The 21578-nt window shown below is 35.5% G+C and overlaps 1 protein-coding gene across 1 annotated transcript; it reads left to right on the top strand.

Annotated features, from left to right (window-relative positions):
• Positions 1–12511: 12511 nt before the first annotated feature.
• Positions 12512–17932, top strand: LOC103841602 (transcription factor ORG3). The gene is made up of 2 exons (XM_033280147.1): positions 12512–17273; positions 17421–17932. The coding sequence occupies exons 1-2, from the start codon at positions 16968–16970 to the stop codon at positions 17862–17864; spliced, it is 750 nt and encodes a 249-aa protein (XP_033136038.1). The 5' UTR covers positions 12512–16967; the 3' UTR covers positions 17865–17932.
• The last annotated feature ends 3646 nt before the right edge of the window (positions 17933–21578 follow it).

Genomic DNA, 21578 nt, shown 5'->3' with positions numbered 1-21578 from the left:
CAGTGTGTTTGATAAAGTTGTTACTCATCTAGATGAGAAGTTAACCCTTTTGGGTGTGGAATCAAAAGCTATCGTTGCTTCAAAAACATAAATCCAAATTTACATGCTTGCCCAATCTCTTATTTCAGGTTGGTTATTCTTCAATGCAATCTTTGGGACCCATTTCTACTTCGACCACGAAACCTTAGTCAGCCAGTGTTTTCTAAAAGTGTAAGAAACATGAAACTATTGTTGATTCTCCAAGTAACATATTGCTTTCATTGCTAAACCACCAAAACCCATATTATCACAGGCTATGTGGAGCGGAGGGATACTATTCATCAACTCCTTCCACGTATGGTGGGGCTAAGAAAATTGAAACTGTTACACTGGCTGAGATGAATACTTATGTTCTCAATTCACAACCACATGTAGGCCTCTAACTGAGTTCGATTTAATTATAGTGTCTAATTTTTATCACATTTAAAGCTGATTCCTAACAAACCTGCAACCATTTTTCTCATAGCCGACAGAGTTTCTATGCAAGGTTGAAGTCTTTGACATTAAAACCTTAAATGGATGGCGTAATCTTTTATAGCATTCATATGGGTCAATTACCAAGCTCACCAATTTGAGTGCTGCTCAGGTCGCACAGCTGATTAGATCCTGACATTTGATGCCCACATGAATGCTTAACCATTACTATGAATCTCAAGTTGGAAGGTGTTTTTCTTTTTTTGTTATCTCAGGACGCAGGTGTTGAAGTTAAACAACAGACCAACCTCCTACAATGCCTGAAAGATATTGTTGGCTAGACCTTAACTTTCCAACTGAAATTCTCTCGGTTCAATTACCATGTATCAGTCGTTCATGGTCTCATGTATTTACGACAACCACCAGCGTCTACCAGTAGCTAATTTTGCAATCAATGTGAGCACCCTACCTCTCTAAGTTATTAACCATAAAATTATGCTTGGAAACTAAACCCCTAAATCATCGTTTATAGGCTGGTGCTGACCACCCAGAGGATGACATGCATGCTGCTGTGAATCTCTCAGTGGAGCATAATCCTGTTGTCAAAACTGATGCTGCAGAAAAGACAATTATGAGTGAATGTGCTCCTAATATCATTGGGGTTAATGGTGGCTCAGAACCAGTTACTTCCCAAACTGAGTCCTCCAGAGAGGAACTTATAGGTGAAGAGCATGATCCAAGTTCTAAGAAGCTACACACTTCCTATGATGTGGAAGACCGGACATTATAAGCCGGCGAAATAATATTGTGTTTGCTGTTACGTTTCTACGGTTTACTTTACGTTCAATGATGTTTTCCCTCCTGCAACAACTTCAAACACATGTTTTCCTGTTTTCTTTTTCACAAGTTAACTTGGTTATATTATGGTTTTGGTTCAATCAGAGTTTATAATGTCCTGCAGCCACGTCAGCAAGGAAGGAGGGGCTTTTTTTGACACGTCACCTTAAAAAAAAAAGTTACGGAACTCATTTTTGCTCTTTTACTTTGCGTTCTCTGATTGGGCCTTCTGTTTTTTTTTCATTTAGGCTTCTTGTGCTCATTTCGTTTTTTTATGAATAGGTTCTGTGATTTGGGTTTGTATGTACTTAACCCACTTCTTCCACTGTGAAGCCTTCAATCTACTTCTTCGCTTTCCAACGTAACCGACTGAAGCTATGAGTATAAATATCCCATCTTCCAGAGCGATGAACAGCACGCTTCAAGGTTTGGAACCAAAGAGCAACAAAAAAAAACTAATCCACCTAATCGATTCTCTCAGGTATTTGGTGAAGTCATCGTTGGCGAGAAGAAGTTGAAAAAGGTATCCCCTAATCGATTCCCTTTCCTGTATTTTCCCATGGAAATAGAGCTTCCACGGATGGCGATTAACCAGCTCTATTTTCCGATTTGAAGGCACAAAATTGTAAGGAGACAGTTGTTAAACGTATTCTTCGTTTTTGGGAGGCAAGGACGTGAGGAAAGCCGGTGAGCTTCTGGGCGTGAACCTGGTTTCTCTCGATGAGAAGGTAACAATCTTTTAACGTTCGTCCTTTAATTAGTTTAATATTTTTGTTTCATATTTGTAACATAAGCAACTACCTAAGGCCTTAATCTTTTCCGTAGACGATGTTGATCCAAGGGCCTATAGGAATTCAGAGACTCAACAATTTCAAATATCTGCTGAAGGAAGGGTGAATCTATGGGCTAAGCTTATTCGATGTTACCAGAAGCAACATCCACTTCAAGCTCACGGACTCAGCTGTTGCCATACGCTTCAACGACCAGACCAAGATTGTGGAGCTGTCGGAGCCGATACCAACAGAAAATTTCAGGTTTCCAAACTATGAACAGCTTATGGTTTTGGGTAAAACCAACTTGGATTTGGCTGGTTTGTATAACAAATTTCAACTCAAATTTTAACTGTATGTCTATTTAAGCAGATAACCAGCAGATGCTCCTGGCACTTATGTTAGCAATGTTTGTTTCAGACATCATGGGCCAAGTTAGTCGTATCAACACTGTTTTCAATGATGAAAACCAGTCCATTCAGCGTGTCAAGGTGTGATGATTACAATCCTATTGGACAGGTACACAACTGACATGTATTTAAGTTGTTTAGTCTTTTGTTTGTTTGATTAAGTGAGCTCACTCATAAACCAGCCACAACTATGCATAGCGCACAGTGTGTTTGATAAAGTTGTTACTCATCTAGATGAGAAGTTAACCCTTTTGGGTGTGGAATCAAAAGCTATCGTTGCTTCAAAAACATAAATCCAAATTTACATGCTTGCCCAATCTCTTATTTCAGGTTGGTTATTCTTCAATGCAATCTTTGGGACCCATTTCTACTTCGACCACGAAACCTTAGTCAGCCAGTGTTTTCTAAAAGTGTAAGAAACATGAAACTATTGTTGATTCTCCAAGTAACATATTGCTTTCATTGCTAAACCACCAAAACCCATATTATCACAGGCTATGTGGAGCGGAGGGATACTATTCATCAACTCCTTCCACGTATGGTGGGGCTAAGAAAATTGAAACTGTTACACTGGCTGAGATGAATACTTATGTTCTCAATTCACAACCACATGTAGGCCTCTAACTGAGTTCGATTTAATTATAGTGTCTAATTTTTATCACATTTAAAGCTGATTCCTAACAAACCTGCAACCATTTTTCTCATAGCCGACAGAGTTTCTATGCAAGGTTGAAGTCTTTGACATTAAAACCTTAAATGGATGGCGTAATCTTTTATAGCATTCATATGGGTCAATTACCAAGCTCACCAATTTGAGTGCTGCTCAGGTCGCACAGCTGATTAGATCCTGACATTTGATGCCCACATGAATGCTTAACCATTACTATGAATCTCAAGTTGGAAGGTGTTTTTCTTTTTTTGTTATCTCAGGACGCAGGTGTTGAAGTTAAACAACAGACCAACCTCCTACAATGCCTGAAAGATATTGTTGGCTAGACCTTAACTTTCCAACTGAAATTCTCTCGGTTCAATTACCATGTATCAGTCGTTCATGGTCTCATGTATTTACGACAACCACCAGCGTCTACCAGTAGCTAATTTTGCAATCAATGTGAGCACCCTACCTCTCTAAGTTATTAACCATAAAATTATGCTTGGAAACTAAACCCCTAAATCATCGTTTATAGGCTGGTGCTGACCACCCAGAGGATGACATGCATGCTGCTGTGAATCTCTCAGTGGAGCATAATCCTGTTGTCAAAACTGATGCTGCAGAAAAGACAATTATGAGTGAATGTGCTCCTAATATCATTGGGGTTAATGGTGGCTCAGAACCAGTTACTTCCCAAACTGAGTCCTCCAGAGAGGAACTTATAGGTGAAGAGCATGATCCAAGTTCTAAGAAGCTACACACTTCCTATGATGTGGAAGACCGGACATTATAAGCCGGCGAAATAATATTGTGTTTGCTGTTACGTTTCTACGGTTTACTTTACGTTCAATGATGTTTTCCCTCCTGCAACAACTTCAAACACATGTTTTCCCTGTTTTCTTTTTCACAAGTTAACTTGGTTATATTATGGTTTTGGTTCAATCAGAGTTTATAATGTCCTGCAGCCACGTCAGCAAGGAAGGAGGGGCTTTTTTTGACACGTCACCTTAAAAAAAAAAAGTTACGGAACTCATTTTTGCTCTTTTACTTTGCGTTCTCTGATTGGGCCTTCTGTTTTTTTTTCATTTAGGCTTCTTGTGCTCATTTCGTTTTTTTATGAATAGGTTCTGTGATTTGGGTTTGTATGTACTTAACCCACTTCTTCCACTGTGAAGCCTTCAATCTACTTCTTCGCTTTCCAACGTAACCGACTGAAGCTATGAGTATAAATATCCCATCTTCCAGAGCGATGAACAGCACGCTTCAAGGTTTGGAACCAAAGAGCAACAAAAAAAACTAATCCACCTAATCGATTCTCTCAGGTATTTGGTGAAGTCATCGTTGGCGAGAAGAAGTTGAAAAAGGTATCCCCTAATCGATTCCCTTTCCTGTATTTTCCCATGGAAATAGAGCTTCCACGGATGGCGATTAACCAGCTCTATTTTCCGATTTGAAGGCACAAAATTGTAAGGAGACAGTTGTTAAACGTATTCTTCGTTTTTGGGAGGCAAGGACGTGAGGAAAGCCGGTGAGCTTCTGGGCGTGAACCTGGTTTCTCTCGATGAGAAGGTAACAATCTTTTAACGTTCGTCCTTTAATTAGTTTAATATTTTTGTTTCATATTTGTAACATAAGCAACTACCTAAGGCCTTAATCTTTTCCGTAGACGATGTTGATCCAAGGGCCTATAGGAATTCAGAGACTCAACAATTTCAAATATCTGCTGAAGGAAGGGTGAATCTATGGGCTAAGCTTATTCGATGTTACCAGAAGCAACATCCACTTCAAGCTCACGGACTCAGCTGTTGCCATACGCTTCAACGACCAGACCAAGATTGTGGAGCTGTCGGAGCCGATACCAACAGAAAATTTCAGGTTTCCAAACTATGAACAGCTTATGGTTTTGGGTAAAACCAACTTGGATTTGGCTGGTTTGTATAACAAATTTCAACTCAAATTTTAACTGTATGTCTATTTAAGCAGATAACCAGCAGATGCTCCTGGCACTTATGTTAGCAATGTTTGTTTCAGACATCATGGGCCAAGTTAGTCGTATCAACACTGTTTTCAATGATGAAAACCAGTCCATTCAGCGTGTCAAGGTGTGATGATTACAATCCTATTGGACAGGTACACAACTGACATGTATTTAAGTTGTTTAGTCTTTTGTTTGTTTGATTAAGTGAGCTCACTCATAAACCAGCCACAACTATGCATAGCGCACAGTGTGTTTGATAAAGTTGTTACTCATCTAGATGAGAAGTTAACCCTTTTGGGTGTGGAATCAAAAGCTATCGTTGCTTCAAAAACATAAATCCAAATTTACATGCTTGCCCAATCTCTTATTTCAGGTTGGTTATTCTTCAATGCAATCTTTGGGACCCATTTCTACTTCGACCACGAAACCTTAGTCAGCCAGTGTTTTCTAAAAGTGTAAGAAACATGAAACTATTGTTGATTCTTTAAGTAACATATTGCTTTCATTGCTAAACCACCAAAACCCATATTATCCCAGGCTATGTGGAGCGGAGGGATACTATTCATCAACTCCTTCCACGTATGGTGGGGCTAAGAAAATTGAAACTGTTACACTGGCTGAGATGAATACTTATGTTCTCAATTCACAACCACATGTAGGCCTCTAACTGAGTTCGATTTAATTATAGTGTCTAATTTTTATCACATTTAAAGCTGATTCCTAACAAACCTGCAACCATTTTTCTCATAGCCGACAGAGTTTCTATGCAAGGTTGAAGTCTTTGACATTAAAACCTTAAATGGATGGCGTAATCTTTTATAGCATTCATATGGGTCAATTACCAAGCTCACCAATTTGAGTGCTGCTCAGGTCGCACAGCTGATTAGATCCTGACATTTGATGCCCACATGAATGCTTAACCATTACTATGAATCTCAAGTTGGAAGGTGTTTTTCTTTTTTTGTTATCTCAGGACGCAGGTGTTGAAGTTAAACAACAGACCAACCTCCTACAATGCCTGAAAGATATTGTTGGCTAGACCTTAACTTTCCAACTGAAATTCTCTCGGTTCAATTACCATGTATCAGTCGTTCATGGTCTCATGTATTTACGACAACCACCAGCGTCTACCAGTAGCTAATTTTGCAATCAATGTGAGCACCCTACCTCTCTAAGTTATTAACCATAAAATTATGCTTGGAAACTAAACCCTTAAATCATCGTTTATAGGCTGGTGCTGACCACCCAGAGGATGACATGCATGCTGCTGTGAATCTCTCAGTGGAGCATAATCCTGTTGTCAAAACTGATGCTGCAGAAAAGACAATTATGAGTGAATGTGCTCCTAATATCATTGGGGTTAATGGTGGCTCAGAACCAGTTACTTCCCAAACTGAGTCCTCCAGAGAGGAACTTATAGGTGAAGAGCATGATCCAAGTTCTAAGAAGCTACACACTTCCTATGATGTGGAAGACCGGACATTATAAGCCGGCGAAATAATATTGTGTTTGCTGTTACGTTTCTACGGTTTACTTTACGTTCAATGATGTTTTCCCTCCTGCAACAACTTCAAACACATGTTTTCCCTGTTTTCTTTTTCACAAGTTAACTTGGTTATATTATGGTTTTGGTTCAACCTTTCTTTTAAATCAAATTAAATAAAAATAGGAATATAGAAGCAACTACTTCTAAATTACCCTTTACTAACTGATTTTGTCATTTACATCACCACAAATGACCATATTTCTATATTATAATTTGATGATTGCATAATTTTCAACTTAGTGATTACTTTATCGCAAACCCCAATAAAATGTATTTTAAAAATATAATGTTTCCTTCCGTCCTCTTCGTACACGCAGATAATCTAAACAATATGCCTTAACTAACTTCACTCCACAACTGCTATGCTATCAATTTCAACATCTGTTATGCTTAAGTGGAGCCTTGCCTAATCTTACATAATGCTCTGGTTCATAGTCTGCTGCTATTGATGACGCGTCTCTGCTGCTCAATTATTGTTTTTTTATTTTTTATTTTTTATTTTTGCTAAAAGCTCAATTAATGTTACACAGCAGTACTGCTAAAGAGCTGAAGTGAAGATATGGATCTAACGATGCTAAAGTAGAATCTAACATAGCAACAACAATAAACCGTAAAATAGTTATACACAAAAGGCCACGGCGGCATTGCCACCCCACCACGACGATAACTAACTTTTGTTGTTCGTGAAAAATATGTGGCTCAGATTAACTCCGTCGGAAAAGTACACATCATGGTCTCCTCCATTAATTTACATCTTATTAAGAGATTTCTCTTATTAAACCAAAAACTGTTACAATTTTTTTTTTTTGACAATACTAACAATCACTACAACCTTACAAATCACACATGTTTTCAACTCACTTGAACTATGCAAATAAACATTCAAGAAACCGAACTCTTCAGGACTGTCACTTCAAAACCCGTTTTGAAATTCCGCTCAGAATCAAACCTAAAAACATAGGAGTTTCGGGAAATTAAAGACACATTACCTTCTCAAGGTTAGCCTTACAAGTTTGACGGAAAAAAATTGAGCCTTAATGTCAACTGAACAAAAATTTAGCTACATCATGTCCGCTTCTTATACAGTATGTATATTAGCGATACGATATACTAGAATCCTTAAGGAGAAACATTTGTTTAGATATGATTAGAGTATATTCTATATTTGTACTTATCTTGTAAATGGGTATATATAAACACCCCACGTACATCAATAAAGATCAAGCTCTTAAGCTCTTCTCTAATCTTGGCATGGTATCAGAGCCACAAATACTTTAAATTTCTTAAATTTTTTTTTTAGAGTTTCATTCTCTATCATGAGTATTACCAGTTCGGCTACCGAACAATCTGTAACAGAGAAGTCGATGACCTCTCCTTATTACTTGCATCCATCTGACAATACAAGTCAAGTGCAAGCTCCGATCCTTCTCAATGGCGAGAATTATGAGCGATGGTCGAAGCTGATATTGAATTCGCTTCGTGCTAAAAGGAAGATTGGTTTTCTAGATGGTTCTATTCCTCAACCATCCAGGGATTCTGTTGATGCAGAAAAGTGGGACATGGTAAATTCCATGATAATCGGCTGGATTTACAGCAGTATTGAACCGCGTTTGAGATCATCTGTGTCTCTTGTTCAAAACGCCAAACTAATGTGGGATAGTCTTAAAAGACGTTTCTCGGTGAGCGATGGTACTCGTGATCATCAGCTACGATCGGATCTGGTTGCTTGCAAGCAGGAAGGACAAACCGTGGAGCACTATTTTGGTCGTCTCAAGGTTCTTTGGGATGATTTAGCTGACTTTGATGCTGGTTTTGAATGTTGTTGTCGTACCAGCACATGTGCTGCTATGATAAAATATGAGCAGCACCGTGAGAAGATTCGAGTTCATCAATTTCTCATGGGACTTGACAGTACTCGTTTTGGTACTTCTCGTTCTAATCTTCTCAGTCGTGTTGCTGATCTTAATCTGGATATGGTGTACTCTCAGATCGTTCAGGAGGAACGACATCTCAATGCAACTCGCTCTAAAGAAGAACAGAGTACACCAGTTGGCCTTTCAGTTGCGGTTTCCACACCAACAGCAGCGGCAGTTCGTGTCAACAACAAAAACATGAAGTGCACTCATTGTGGAAAATCTGGTCATGAGATGGCAAGCTGTTTTCAGCTTCACGGCTATCCTGATTGGTGGGTTGACAATAACAAAGGACAAGCTCGTGGTGGAGGCAGAGGACGTGGCTTCGACAACTCAAACCGTGGTAGAGGACGAGGCTCAGGTTTTCGCGCCAATACGATGCAGGTAGCAGACGCATCAAACGTAACTTCACCAGGAGTACCAAACTTTACGCTGGAACAATGGCAATCTTTAACTCAATTCTTAGCTACCCAAAAGTCTGGTGCTTCCGCAAAAGAATCTGGTAAGAAAGATCAACTAGTACTTCTTGGGAGACAAAGTCGTTATGATATTATTTTTGACTCCGGTGCATCGCACCACATGACTGGTGATATTACTCTGTTAACCAATATGGTTAAAATTGCTCCATGTCCTATTGGCTTACCTAATGGAGGCGTTACTTGGGCTACTAGCCATGGAACGATGAATTTTGGAGGCAAACTTGTTTTGCATAATGTGTTCTACGCTTCTGATCTTACCATAACACTCATCTCAGTTGCTCAATTATTAAGAGATATTGCCAGTTGCGTTATATTTACAAGAAAGTTTTGTGTGATACAGGACCTAGCTTTGAGGACTTCGATTGGTGCGGGTGAGGAGCGTAATGGGGTCTATCACTACAAGGGGGCAGTTGACATTCATGCTGGTAATGCTGTTCAGTTGCAGAAGCGAGGTTTATGGCATCGCCGGTTAGGTCACCCGTCGTCTAAAGTGCTTTCGTTTTTATCTGGTGTTTCTGGTGTTAATGTTCGTTCACATGAACATGGTGTTTTAGAGTCAGTTTGTGATGTTTGTTTAAGGGCAAAGCAAACACGTGAAACATTTTCTACAAGTTCTAATAAAGCAGATGAGATTTTTACTTTGATACATTGTGATCTCTGGGGGCCTTATAGAACTCCTGCATCTTGCGGTTCATATTACTTCCTGACGATTGTTGATGATCACTCCAGAGCTGTCTGGACTCTTCTTCTTCTTGAAAAATCTGCGGTTTCAAACTCTTTAAAACGGTTCTTCGCATTTGTCGAACGCCAGTTTCAGAAACAAGTCAAAATCGTACGAACAGATAACGGCACAGAATTCACTTGTATGCGCTCCTACTTTGCTGACAAAGGGATTATCCATCAGACGTCTTGCGTAGCTACACCACAGCAAAACGGTCGAGTGGAACGCAAGCATCGCCACATCCTTAATGTAGCTAGATCTTTGCTCTTTCAAGCACACTTACCAATTCGTTTTTGGGGCGAAGCAATAATGGCTGCTACCTATCTTATTAACCGCACGCCCTCTGTCATTCTCAAAGGAAAAACACCTTACGAATTGTTATATGGTTCAATCCCGAGTTATGACAATCTGCGCGTCTTTGGCTCTCTCTGTTATGCTCGGCGTGTTCTTCGTGATAAGGACAAGTTCCTTGAAAAGGGTATCAAGTGTTTGTTTCTCGGTTATGAATTTGGAAAGAAAGGCTGGATAGTTCTTGACTTGGACACTCAAAAGAAGTTCGTGTCAAGAGACGTGCGCTTCCAGGAAGAAGTTTTTCCGTTTGAAACGACATCTGACTCTGTTTCTCCACCTGCTCAAAAGATGGATCTTCATCCTGCCTTGTTTGACGATCACAATTCAAGCACATCTCAGACTATGGAAGTATCGCAGACAGGGGGAGCTAGTAATACTTCAACAGCGGTCTTACCTGTTACATCTGACTCAGCTCCTTCACAATCATCGGACCCAGTTCCATCACAATCTGACACTGATCTAGGTCGTGGTAGACGTACTAAGATTCCTTCGGTCTTGTTAAAGCCATATGTTACTTACTCGGCTCAGTTCAAGAAAGACTCCATTGACCCCATTCACGCTTCTCCTCCTTCACACCAACAGTCCTCAAGTAAGTGTACTTATCCCTTAACTGATTTCTTGTCTGACCATCGTTTTTCTCCAGTTCAACAAGCTTTCCTTGCTTCGGTTACTGTTAATGTTGAGCCTCGATCTTACAAAGAAGCAGCAGAAAGTGATGTCTGGTGCGACTCGATGGACAGTGAACACGGTGCCTTGCAGGACAATCACACATGGACTGTTACTACTTTGCCTAAAGGGAAGCGTGCAATTGCCAGTATGTGGGTGTATCGTATCAAGTACAATCCTGATGGGACTGTCCGACGACACAAGTCACGCTTAGTAGCTTGTGGCAATCGACAGAAAGAAGGCATGGATTATAAGGAGACATTTGCGCCTGTGATTAAGATGGCAACATTTCGAATTTTTCTTGGAGTAGCTTCTGCTCGCAATTGGGAGCTCCATCAAATGGATGTTCAGAACGCGTTCTTACATGGCGATCTTGAAGAAGAGGTATACATGAAGTTACCTCCTGGGTATGAAACTGGTGATCCTAATCAGGTATGCAGACTTCACAAGTCTATCTACGGCTTAAAGCAATCTCCGCGTTGCTGGTTTGCAAAACTATCTACGGCACTTCTTGAGTTCGGTTTCGTGCAGAGTGTATCAGATTATTCCTTATTCTCCTATACGAGAAATGGTGCTACGCTATATTGCTTAGTATATGTGGACGACTTGGTTATAGGCGGGGACAACTCTGAGCTTATCACAAAGTTCAAAGCTTATCTAAGTAAATGTTTCCACATGACAGACTTGGGTCCTCTCAAATATTTTTTAGGCTTGGAGATCTCAAGGAATGACTCAGGTATCTACCTATGTCAAAGGAAATACGCTTTAGACATTATTTCTGAGTGTGGTTTGACGGGATCTAAGCCGGCTGAAACACCACTTGAGCAAAATCATGGCTTAGCGACTGCAAATGGCGAGCTTTACTCTGATCCAGAACAATATCGCAGACTTGTTGGTCGCCTTGTTTACTTGGTCATTACACGACCTGAGCTAAGCTACGCCGTACACATTTTAGCTCAGTTCATGCAAACGCCTCGCCGACGTCATTGGGAGGCAGCACTTCGTGTAGTACGTTATCTAAAGGGAACTTTGGGCCAAGGTGTGTTTCTCAGTTCCAAATCAGATTTGTCACTGACTGCATTCTGCGATTCGGATTGGGCAGCTTGTCCACTTACAAGAAAGTCTCTCACTGGTTACATCGTTATGCTTGGACAATCTCTTATATCTTGGAAGACGAAGAAACAAAAGATTGTCTCGCGTTCGTCCGCTGAGGCAGAATATCGTGCAATGTCTGATGCCTACAGTGAACTGAAATGGATCGCACCACTGCTCCAGACGTTGGGTGTCTCTCAGCGACGTCCCATACCTTTCTACTGCGACAATAAAGCTGCTCTTCATATTGCAGCAAACCCAGTTTTCCACGAACGAACTAAACATGTTGAGATTGATTGTCATCTTGTTCGCAATGCCATTAAAGCTGGTTTTCTTAATCCTCGCTATGTTCATACAACTGCTCAACTGGCAGATATTCTTACAAAGGCACTTGGACATCAACAATTTCGACAACTACTTTGCAAGCTGGGCGTTCGAAATCTTCACGCTCCACCTTGAGGGGGAGTATTAGCGATACGATATACTAGAATCCTTAAGGAGAAACATTTGTTTAGATATGATTAGAGTATATTCTATATTTGTACTTATCTTGTAAATGGGTATATATAAACACCCCACGTACATCAATAAAGATCAAGCTCTTAAGCTCTTCTCTAATCTTGGCATGTATTAATTTTATTTACACTCCCCTAGCTACATCATGGTTCACTTCACTAGCTTTGCCAAAGATTAGCTATAAAAAAACAAACCAGATACAGGGAAAATAAAAACAACATTCCACAAAGCTAGGCTGACAATAAACAAATTAATATATTTCCATATGATCGATACATATTTTATTTTCTAATATAAAACCATAGCCAAACCATACTACTATTAGAAAACCGGCGCGTAGCGCCGGCAGACCACTAGTTACTAATAAAATTCAGTTTTCATCTACACTTCGATTTAATTGATGTAAATAACTTTTTGATAACAGAAACTTTTGGTGTAATAAAAACATTATGATTGGTAGATACCCAATACAAGTTTTTTTTTAAAATTGCTTGAGATACACCAAGTTGGATATCACTTTTTAAAAATATAATCAATCAAAAATATCTTTTTGGGTTTAGGATTTAGTGATTATTTATACTACTAATTTTTTAGTACTACTAAAAGTGAAATAGGAAAATAAAAAGAGGGATAAAAGTATCTTAAATAATATATTCTTTGATGGAAAATTGCCAAAATACCATATTTATAATACTATTTTTCGTGTTTACTTTAAACACTTTTACTCTCATTTTTAAAGAGGGAAAAATACATTTATAACTTCAGGGTTAACTAATTTAGACTTAAACTTTAGAGTTGATGAGTGGGATAGGATTTTAGAATGTATAGTTTAGTGTTCTAGTAAATATATAAATAAATACTTAAAAATTTATTTTATTTAAAAAAGTTACAAAATGAATTATCGAATTAAAAAAAAATTGAAAAAAACTCAAAAAATTCAAAAACAAATTATAAAAAAATTCGAATTTGAAAAAAGTATAATTCAAAAAATATAAAAATATATTTATTTGCTTTCTATATTTTTATTTATTGAAATAATTATTTATTATATATATATTTAGTAAGAGTATAAGAATATTTTGCCTCTTAATGAAAAATGCATTTTTGAAAATGTCTCTTTACCCTTCATTGATACCCATTACAAAAATTCTTTACACATGTATGTGCTATGTTAATTAAATTAAATATTGTTAAAATACTAATATTAATTAGTTTAGAATTCCAAGTTAAGAAATTTAGGGATGTAGAAACTTTAAGAAAATGAGAAAAGACAAAAGAGTGTGTTTAGAAGATTTTTTTTTTTTAATGACGTGTGTTTAGAAGATTTGGGAGCACTTGACAGTAATTTGACACTTGTTTATTTATTATATGGTCCTGCCATTTAAGACTTGATTACGAATCATTAAATACATGATTAATGAGAATTAGTTGGTTATCAGTTGATCTTGGAAATGTATTAATCCCTCCGTTTTTTAATATAAGTCGTTTTAGAGAAATTTTTATGTTCCAAATTATATGACGTTTTCGATTTTTTATGCAAAATTTATTAACACTTAACGTTATATGACCAATGATAATATACCTTCTATTTTATTATTGATTAATTTGTGGTTAGGTAAATAATTAATGATGTTTTTGTTTAGAAAACATAAAAAAATTAATGATTTTCTTAATTTATGTGCACAATTCTAAAACGACTTAAATTAAAAAACGGAGGATAGTAAAGAAGTAGGCATTAGGTTGCAAAACTAACCAAAAAATATTGTTGGTTCTGTAGTCATTACCGCTTCTTAAACACTACAAATAAAACTTGCAACAAATAGATGATTAATAACATTACTGTAATTTTAGAAGTAAAACAACTATTATATATAAACATAATTATAATAGTTGGTTATCAGTTGAATGAATTAGTTGAAGTCAAACACTATCATTAATCAGTTGAAGTAAAACAAACACTATAAAAAAAACATAATTATCGTTTCTTCCTTGAAACAAATTCACTTGCTGGTTTGAGTCTTGTCCTAGTTGAATACTTGATGGACAAAGCTTTTCTAGTCGGATTTACCCTAGATCGATAGTGCCTTTACATGATAGATCAACAACTTTTTTTTTTGTTTGAGAAAAGATCAACAACTGTTGTTGATTGAATTAAAACAACGAGCCTATAAGAGTTACTTAATATATTAATCCAGTGAGATACTCTTATGTTTTGAGGTCAACAATATGTTTAACAGTATATGTTTACAACAGTGGAAATATTTACCCGAAGCTTCTTCCACCTGATTTCCCCGAGCCTACAACTTTTTTTTGAGCAAAACCTACAAAAATTTCTTGAGGCTGAGTCATCATTCAGTATGTAATTCTAATTCTTTATTATAAACCATATTCTTAATTAACTCTGACCCAATTATATCTACTAGTTCCTTACCATTGTGGTCCATAGACTCTGGCATCTGTCGAGTTACGTTCTGATATCCAAATAAATCTTTTTACCGTACAAGTTGTACAAAACAAAAAGTCGTACAACAGTAACTTTTTAATAGTAAAAATTCTCAAAAACATATTTTAAATAATATTAATGATTATATATAAAAATTCGTACAACACGTCAGAAACACTTATAAATTATAATATATGTTTTTGTTTATGTTCAACATGTTTTTTCCTACAGAACTCAAAGAAATATTCTGCTTATAAACGTGTAGACGAGTTCACAGATTTTGAGAATATTCTGCTATGCTTTGAAATTGGCAATAAGCTTTGCTTTACAAATGGTAAAAACGTCAGCGCCTTTTGCATTCAAGGCTGTTTGGGAAGGATTTTATCATATGCTAGCCTAGAGGGATATAAGGACATGAGAACTCCTCGGATTCTCTTTAACCTGGGGGGGGGGGGGGGGGGGGGGGCGGAAAGCCAGCAAGTTTTGTAAAGTTTGTTGTCTAGCATCGGAACAGCCGAACATACAAATGGACATCAATATTTCACGTAGGTTTCATATATTTATTTTCTTTGAAAGTGAAGAAGGTATAGCTTGTCAAAGGTTTTTTTTTTTGTTGATAAAGTTGTCAAAGGTTAACGTGGAGATACAGAAGAGAAAGGGTATAGTGTGGCGGATGAGGAAGAAAGTGTGGATGAACAAATATTGGAAAATGTGGGTAAATTTTGGAGTTGAAATATTAGTCTGATATCTGAATCGAAGCAACATAATTTGCTTACTTGTGTTAAAGGTAATGTTTGGATAGAGATGACATAAAGTTGACCCTAGATCGATAGTGCATTTACATGATAGATTACTGTACCTACCGTACCTACCGTTATTAATGGATATAAGAATTAAGAACTAACGAGTTGGCATTTATTTTAAATATTATTCCAGTGAGATGCTTTTATTGTTCTGGGGTCAACAAATAAATAAAAACTAGACTCAACTCTAATATCAAAAAAAAAAAATAATGTATTAATGTTTTAAATATATTAGTTAATATTTAGATTTTAAATTTTTGTACATCCGAAAAACAATATTTGATACAAATTGCAAAGATATATTCACTGCTCTGTAATATTTGAAGCCGGACTACAATTATATCATAAAATTTAAAATATATATATTTTTAACATTTGTATGATTAAATGGAATTAATATATAGTACAAATATAATTATATGAAAAAAGTTTCTCACGTAGATTTTGAAATTTTAATGTTTTCATAATGAAATATTTAATCTATTTTTAAACCGTCTCATATTGGTCTAAGTTTGAATCTTATATTTTTATAATCGAAAAGAGATATATAATCCTTTTCATAATAATCTAAATATTTTTATGTTTGTTGGAATTAATAACTAACCAAAAAGTACAATGTTTCTTTAATATATATATATCAACTATAACATAACCCACCATGCTATTAAATAATTTTAAATATTAAATAATTAGATTTTTTATTAAGTTAAAATACAATTAATATTTATTTTAATAATAGATTTATAATAGATTATCATTAAGAATATTAATTTTATAAATTAAATATAATTAATATTAATTTAAATGTTACATTTATAATATTTATTTTAATATGAAGTATATTAAAAGTATGTGGGTTTTCACACTAATATTAATAACTCATAATTAAAAAGTAAAGTAATGTATAACGGAAACAATTTTTTGGCTAAATATGACTTTTTATGAATCAGAGAGAATATATTCTAAGGAAAACTATTCGTTTATACAAAATTCAACTAGTTTTATCAATAAATAAATAAGTGCCCCAGATAGTACCACCTTAATTATCTTATCAAATGAGATTCGCGTGTGGTATATGCTTGTGGTATATGCTTAGTTGCTTACAATTTAGTTTACAAACATAAGATTCCTCGTTATAATTTTTGTATTGTGTTTGTGATGTGACAACAGAGATTTATTTGTTTATTTGGTCAATAGTACTATCTATCTATATATATATATATATATACGTGTGTGTGTATGTCGCAGGTCATTAGTATTCCATCAGTGGTTCCGTACAATCCCAACCAAAATAGAATCAAGAGAAAAAGATAAAAATTTGTCTTTAATCAACAAAAATGCATGCATTGGACACTCCATTGTTCCCAAACTGTCAGTGGGGGTCGATGGTAGAATACGAGAGCTACAACGTCGTCGGAGATAAGTACCATAGCAACGACACGTTTCTTGATTTTCCAGTACCGAAGACGGTTCATCATCAGCCCAGCTTAGGGGTTTCTGTTCCGTCTGAGAGAAATGGAACAGACAACGATTCGGTCATGATCAAAAAGCTTAATCACAATGCTAATGAGCGTAACCGTCGCAAGAAAATCAACTATTTGTTCTCATCTCTTAGTTCATGTCTTCCTGGCTCTAATGAGACGGTAATTAAGTACCTACTATGATATGTCGTCTTAATACATTTTATATCAAAACCAATTAGCAATAGTTAGTTACTTAGTTTAGTACTATTGAAGAGAAGAATATGTTATCAACCGTTTTCATCTTCTTTTGGCTTTATTTTATTGCAGAAGAAGCTAAGTATTCCTCAGACGGTTTCACGGAGTGTGCAGTACATACCGGAGCTGCAAGAGCAAGTGAAGAAACTAAAACAAAAGAAGGAAGACCTCTTGGTGCGAGTATTGGGTCAAAGAGAACGTCACGTTAAGCCGCAACCAAAGGTGGTTGCTAGTGATGTCTCCACCGTTTTTGCAACTATGCTTAGAGACAACGAAGTAATGGTCCAAATCTCGTCGTCCAAGATTCACAATTTTTCAATATATCATGTGCTTAGTGGATTAGAAGAAGATGGGTTTGTTCTCGTCGATGTTTCGTCTTCGAGTTCTCGGGGAGAACGACTCTTCTACACTTTGCATCTTCAAGTGGACAAGATTGATCATTACAAGCTAATTTGCGAAGAGTTAAGTCAAAGGGTTTTGTACCTGTATGAGAAATGTGGAAACTCGTTTAAATGATAAAATGTTTATGTTCGATCCGTTTTACTGTGTCGTCCTTTTCATTACAATAAATTTTACGTTTATTAGTTTACAGGAATAAATTAGTTGATTTTGATGTTTTAATAAGAAAATGAGAGAGATAAAGTGTGTTTAGAAGATTTGTCGGTGTGTGGACAAAAAAGCAAAATATCGGTGAGCAGTTGAAACTTATTTATTTAATTGTTGGTCCTACCATTTAAAGACTTAATCACGAATCATTAAATAATGAGAAGCCGTTTGTTTGTCTATCCATCGATCTTGGAGATATATGTAAAGAAGTACGCATTAGGTAGATTGCAAAACTAACCAAAAAATAGTGTTGGGTATTTATACCGCCCTTGGATATTATAAAGTCTTGCGACAGATAATTATTTTAGAATAAACATAATTATCCCACTGTCAATAATATCTTTCTTTGTCAAAAGTAATTATTATAGATAGTGCCTACTTGGATATATGATAAACTAAGCTTTTCTATTCTGATTTGCCCTAAATCGATAGTACCTTTACATGAAGATCATCGACCGTTGTTAATTGAATGAATAGTAACCAGCCTGACATTTATGTAATATATTAATTCAATGAGATAAATTTTATTGTTTTGGGGTCAACAAATAAACAAATTGATTATGTATATGCTAACAACATAAAATTGTATACATGATCATTTTGTTTACTTGTTGACCCCTAACTCATAAAAGTATGTCTTTGCTTGCTTTGCCGTACAAACATCAGAATTATTACAGAGGTATACTATACTATGCACAACGTTTTTTTCTTGTGACTAAATTAAAAACTATTGGAACTCTCGCCTCAGCGGTAATAAGCACCGCAGTTTCATCAGGAAATAATCACTAGGGCCTAATAATCACAAAGGTAATTCTCGTAAATAGACTATTTTTAAGTTTTGGTCACAAATATAAAATATTTCATTTAATAGATAAAATGGCACCAATACCCTAGATATATATATAAAAAAAATAATATTTTTTTTATAGTTTTAGATTATATGTTTTCAAATTCGAACTTTTTTTTTGATTTTTTTTTCAAAACTTTTTTTCTATTTCTTTTCAATTTTTTTTTTTGTAATTCGAAAATACTTTTTGAAACTATTTTTAAAATTTTTATTTTCAAATTTTTAATATTTATTTTCTATTTTATAAAATTTTAAACCTCAAACCCAAGTCTCCACCCCTTAACTCTAAATCCTAAAGTTTGGATTAGTTAACCCTAATGGTATAAGTGTATATTTATCTCTTTAATGAAACATTTTGATCATTTTGATTCTTAGAATCTATATTTGTGATAGAAACTTTTTTAGTGCTATTCTAGAGTATTTTCCTAATCACAATAGCTAACATCACCGATAATGTCCAAACGCGTAGACCCAAAGGAGAGTTTCAACTTTATCACAAATTCAATACCATTTAAAAAAAATATTTTAAAATATAATCATTTTCATAAATAACTTAAATTTGTGACAAAAAAACTAAAGCAATTCTTCTATACCATTTATAGAAGTTTATAAACTCAACCTTACCCTTTAAATATTAAATCATAAACAATTAGCTGTTGTGTGGTGACTCATTAGCTGTGGGCGATCGGGGCATCACAGTTTCATTGATCTAAACCAACGGAAAAATAAATTTCACATAATTAGTTTTAACTTTTGGTCACCAAATTCAAATTTAGATGAAAAAAAATTAGAAAGGGTTTTAAGAATTTAGAAGGCAATAATGGTATGGCTTTATCTTTCATAGGGAGTTGAGTTGCAAACCACAATGGCAGTGGAAGTTTTCTTACGAAATTCAAAACAAAGGTCTACCTTGCAATGTGTGGAAGTCTTCAAAGATTTTTAGTCATGCTTTGACATAAACACCAAAGTTTATAAATGTGTTCTACAGAGTATATAACTTCAGCAATCTTTCAAAAGATTTTGTCTTGCTTCAAATAGACATCATATTCTCATATGTATCATACATTTGTTCATATGTTCCAAAATTTTGGTTATATCATCCAAATATATATAATCCAATTTTCCCTTAAAATAAGCTAGTTGTTTTATCTGTTTATCCAAATATTCTTTAAAAAAAAAATTCAAATTTCACAACTAATAAAAAATTGTTTAATAGATGAGAGAAGATTGACGACACAAACGAAAGTTGTAGCATAGACTGATGATGTGGTCACAAAAATATTATAGCAGGAAGACGATACAATTAGGAAGACATCAAAGAAAAAAAAAACTTTAAGAGTTTTGGTTATCTTTGAACTTGGTTTATTTAGGTGAAGTGAAAAAAAAAAGTGGTTTGGAGAGGTTTAATTGGTCTCTTTGGCTTGGTTAAAAACATATAATTAACGGGATTATAGCTGTAACTTGCAAAGTATTATATTAGTTATGAAATTAATGTGGGTAATTGGTTCACATTTACAAATTGGGAATATTTTTACCAGTTTTTTGGGAGAATAACTAAATCAAAACATATTTAAGGGTCGACCTAGATGACTATCAAGTTGACCAAAATATTATAATGGTCTTGTTGTGTTAAATAATGAGGCTGCACTTTATTAAGACAGATAACTAAAATCAAATGCTTATGTATAGGCTGATGTAACCATGAAGATGCTTATGTATAGGCTTACACCATCGAGAAAATGTTTGGAACGAAAGCATATTCCACCTGATTTCACGAGCCGGCAACATGGTTTCGTCAAGCTGAGTCATCTTCCAATATATAAATAGTAATCTTCTTATAGTTTTATATAGGACTGGGCAAAACACTCGGATCCAAAAAAACGAACTGAACCTGATCCAAAAAATTAGTATCAAACCCGAACCAAAATTAATTAAATATCCGAATGGATTCAAAATTTTGGTATTTAAAAAACCGAAACCGGATCCGATCCGAACCGAAGTATTTCGGGTACCCGATTATATCCTAAATAGATTTATATACCTATATATATATTAATTATTTTTAGATTTAATGTATATTAAAAATATTAAAATATATAAGATACTTTTAAGTTTTCCAAAATATTTGAAAATATATACAAAGTGTCTAAAGTACATGTCTAAAATAGGTAAAGTATACTCAAAACACCAAGAATACTTAAAATATCTATCGATTCTCAATTCAAATATTCAAACCAAACTAATTTATATGTTAATTTTAGGTACTTTGACATATGCTATTCAAATTTATATGTAATATATTATTTTGTTTTTAGATTTTGAGAAATTTAAAGTATATAATGAAATTTTAAATTTTAAAAACAATTTAAATGGGTTATCCGAACCCGAACAAAACCCACAAGGATCCGAACTGAACCCGAACCAAAATTTAGAAATATCCGAATGGGAAAGAAATCTTTGAACCTGAAAACCTGAAACTCGAATAGATCCAAACCGAACCCGAATGGGTATCCGAACGCCCACCCCTAGTTTTATACATGTAATATCAGTTTTTTTTTTTTTGATAATCTAAGTATCCGGACCTTTCACTTAGTCCGACTATCCCACCGCGTCCAACCAAAACTGGCGAGGAAGATCCTGGAAGCCAAACCGAAACCATGTTAAATCTGCTGTGGCCGGGGCTCGAACTCGTGATGGCGGACACCTAAGCCGAGGTTCCTTTACCACCAGACCACGAGACCTGGTTATGTAATATCAGTTTTGGAGGGATCTCACAC

The sequence above is a fragment of the Brassica rapa genome, chromosome A09 (assembly GCF_000309985.2).
Source record: "Brassica rapa cultivar Chiifu-401-42 chromosome A09, CAAS_Brap_v3.01, whole genome shotgun sequence".
In the NCBI taxonomy this organism is placed as follows: domain Eukaryota; kingdom Viridiplantae; phylum Streptophyta; class Magnoliopsida; order Brassicales; family Brassicaceae; genus Brassica; species Brassica rapa.
Note: the sequence above shows the minus strand (reverse complement) of the source record. Positions and strands in the feature narration are given on the sequence as shown.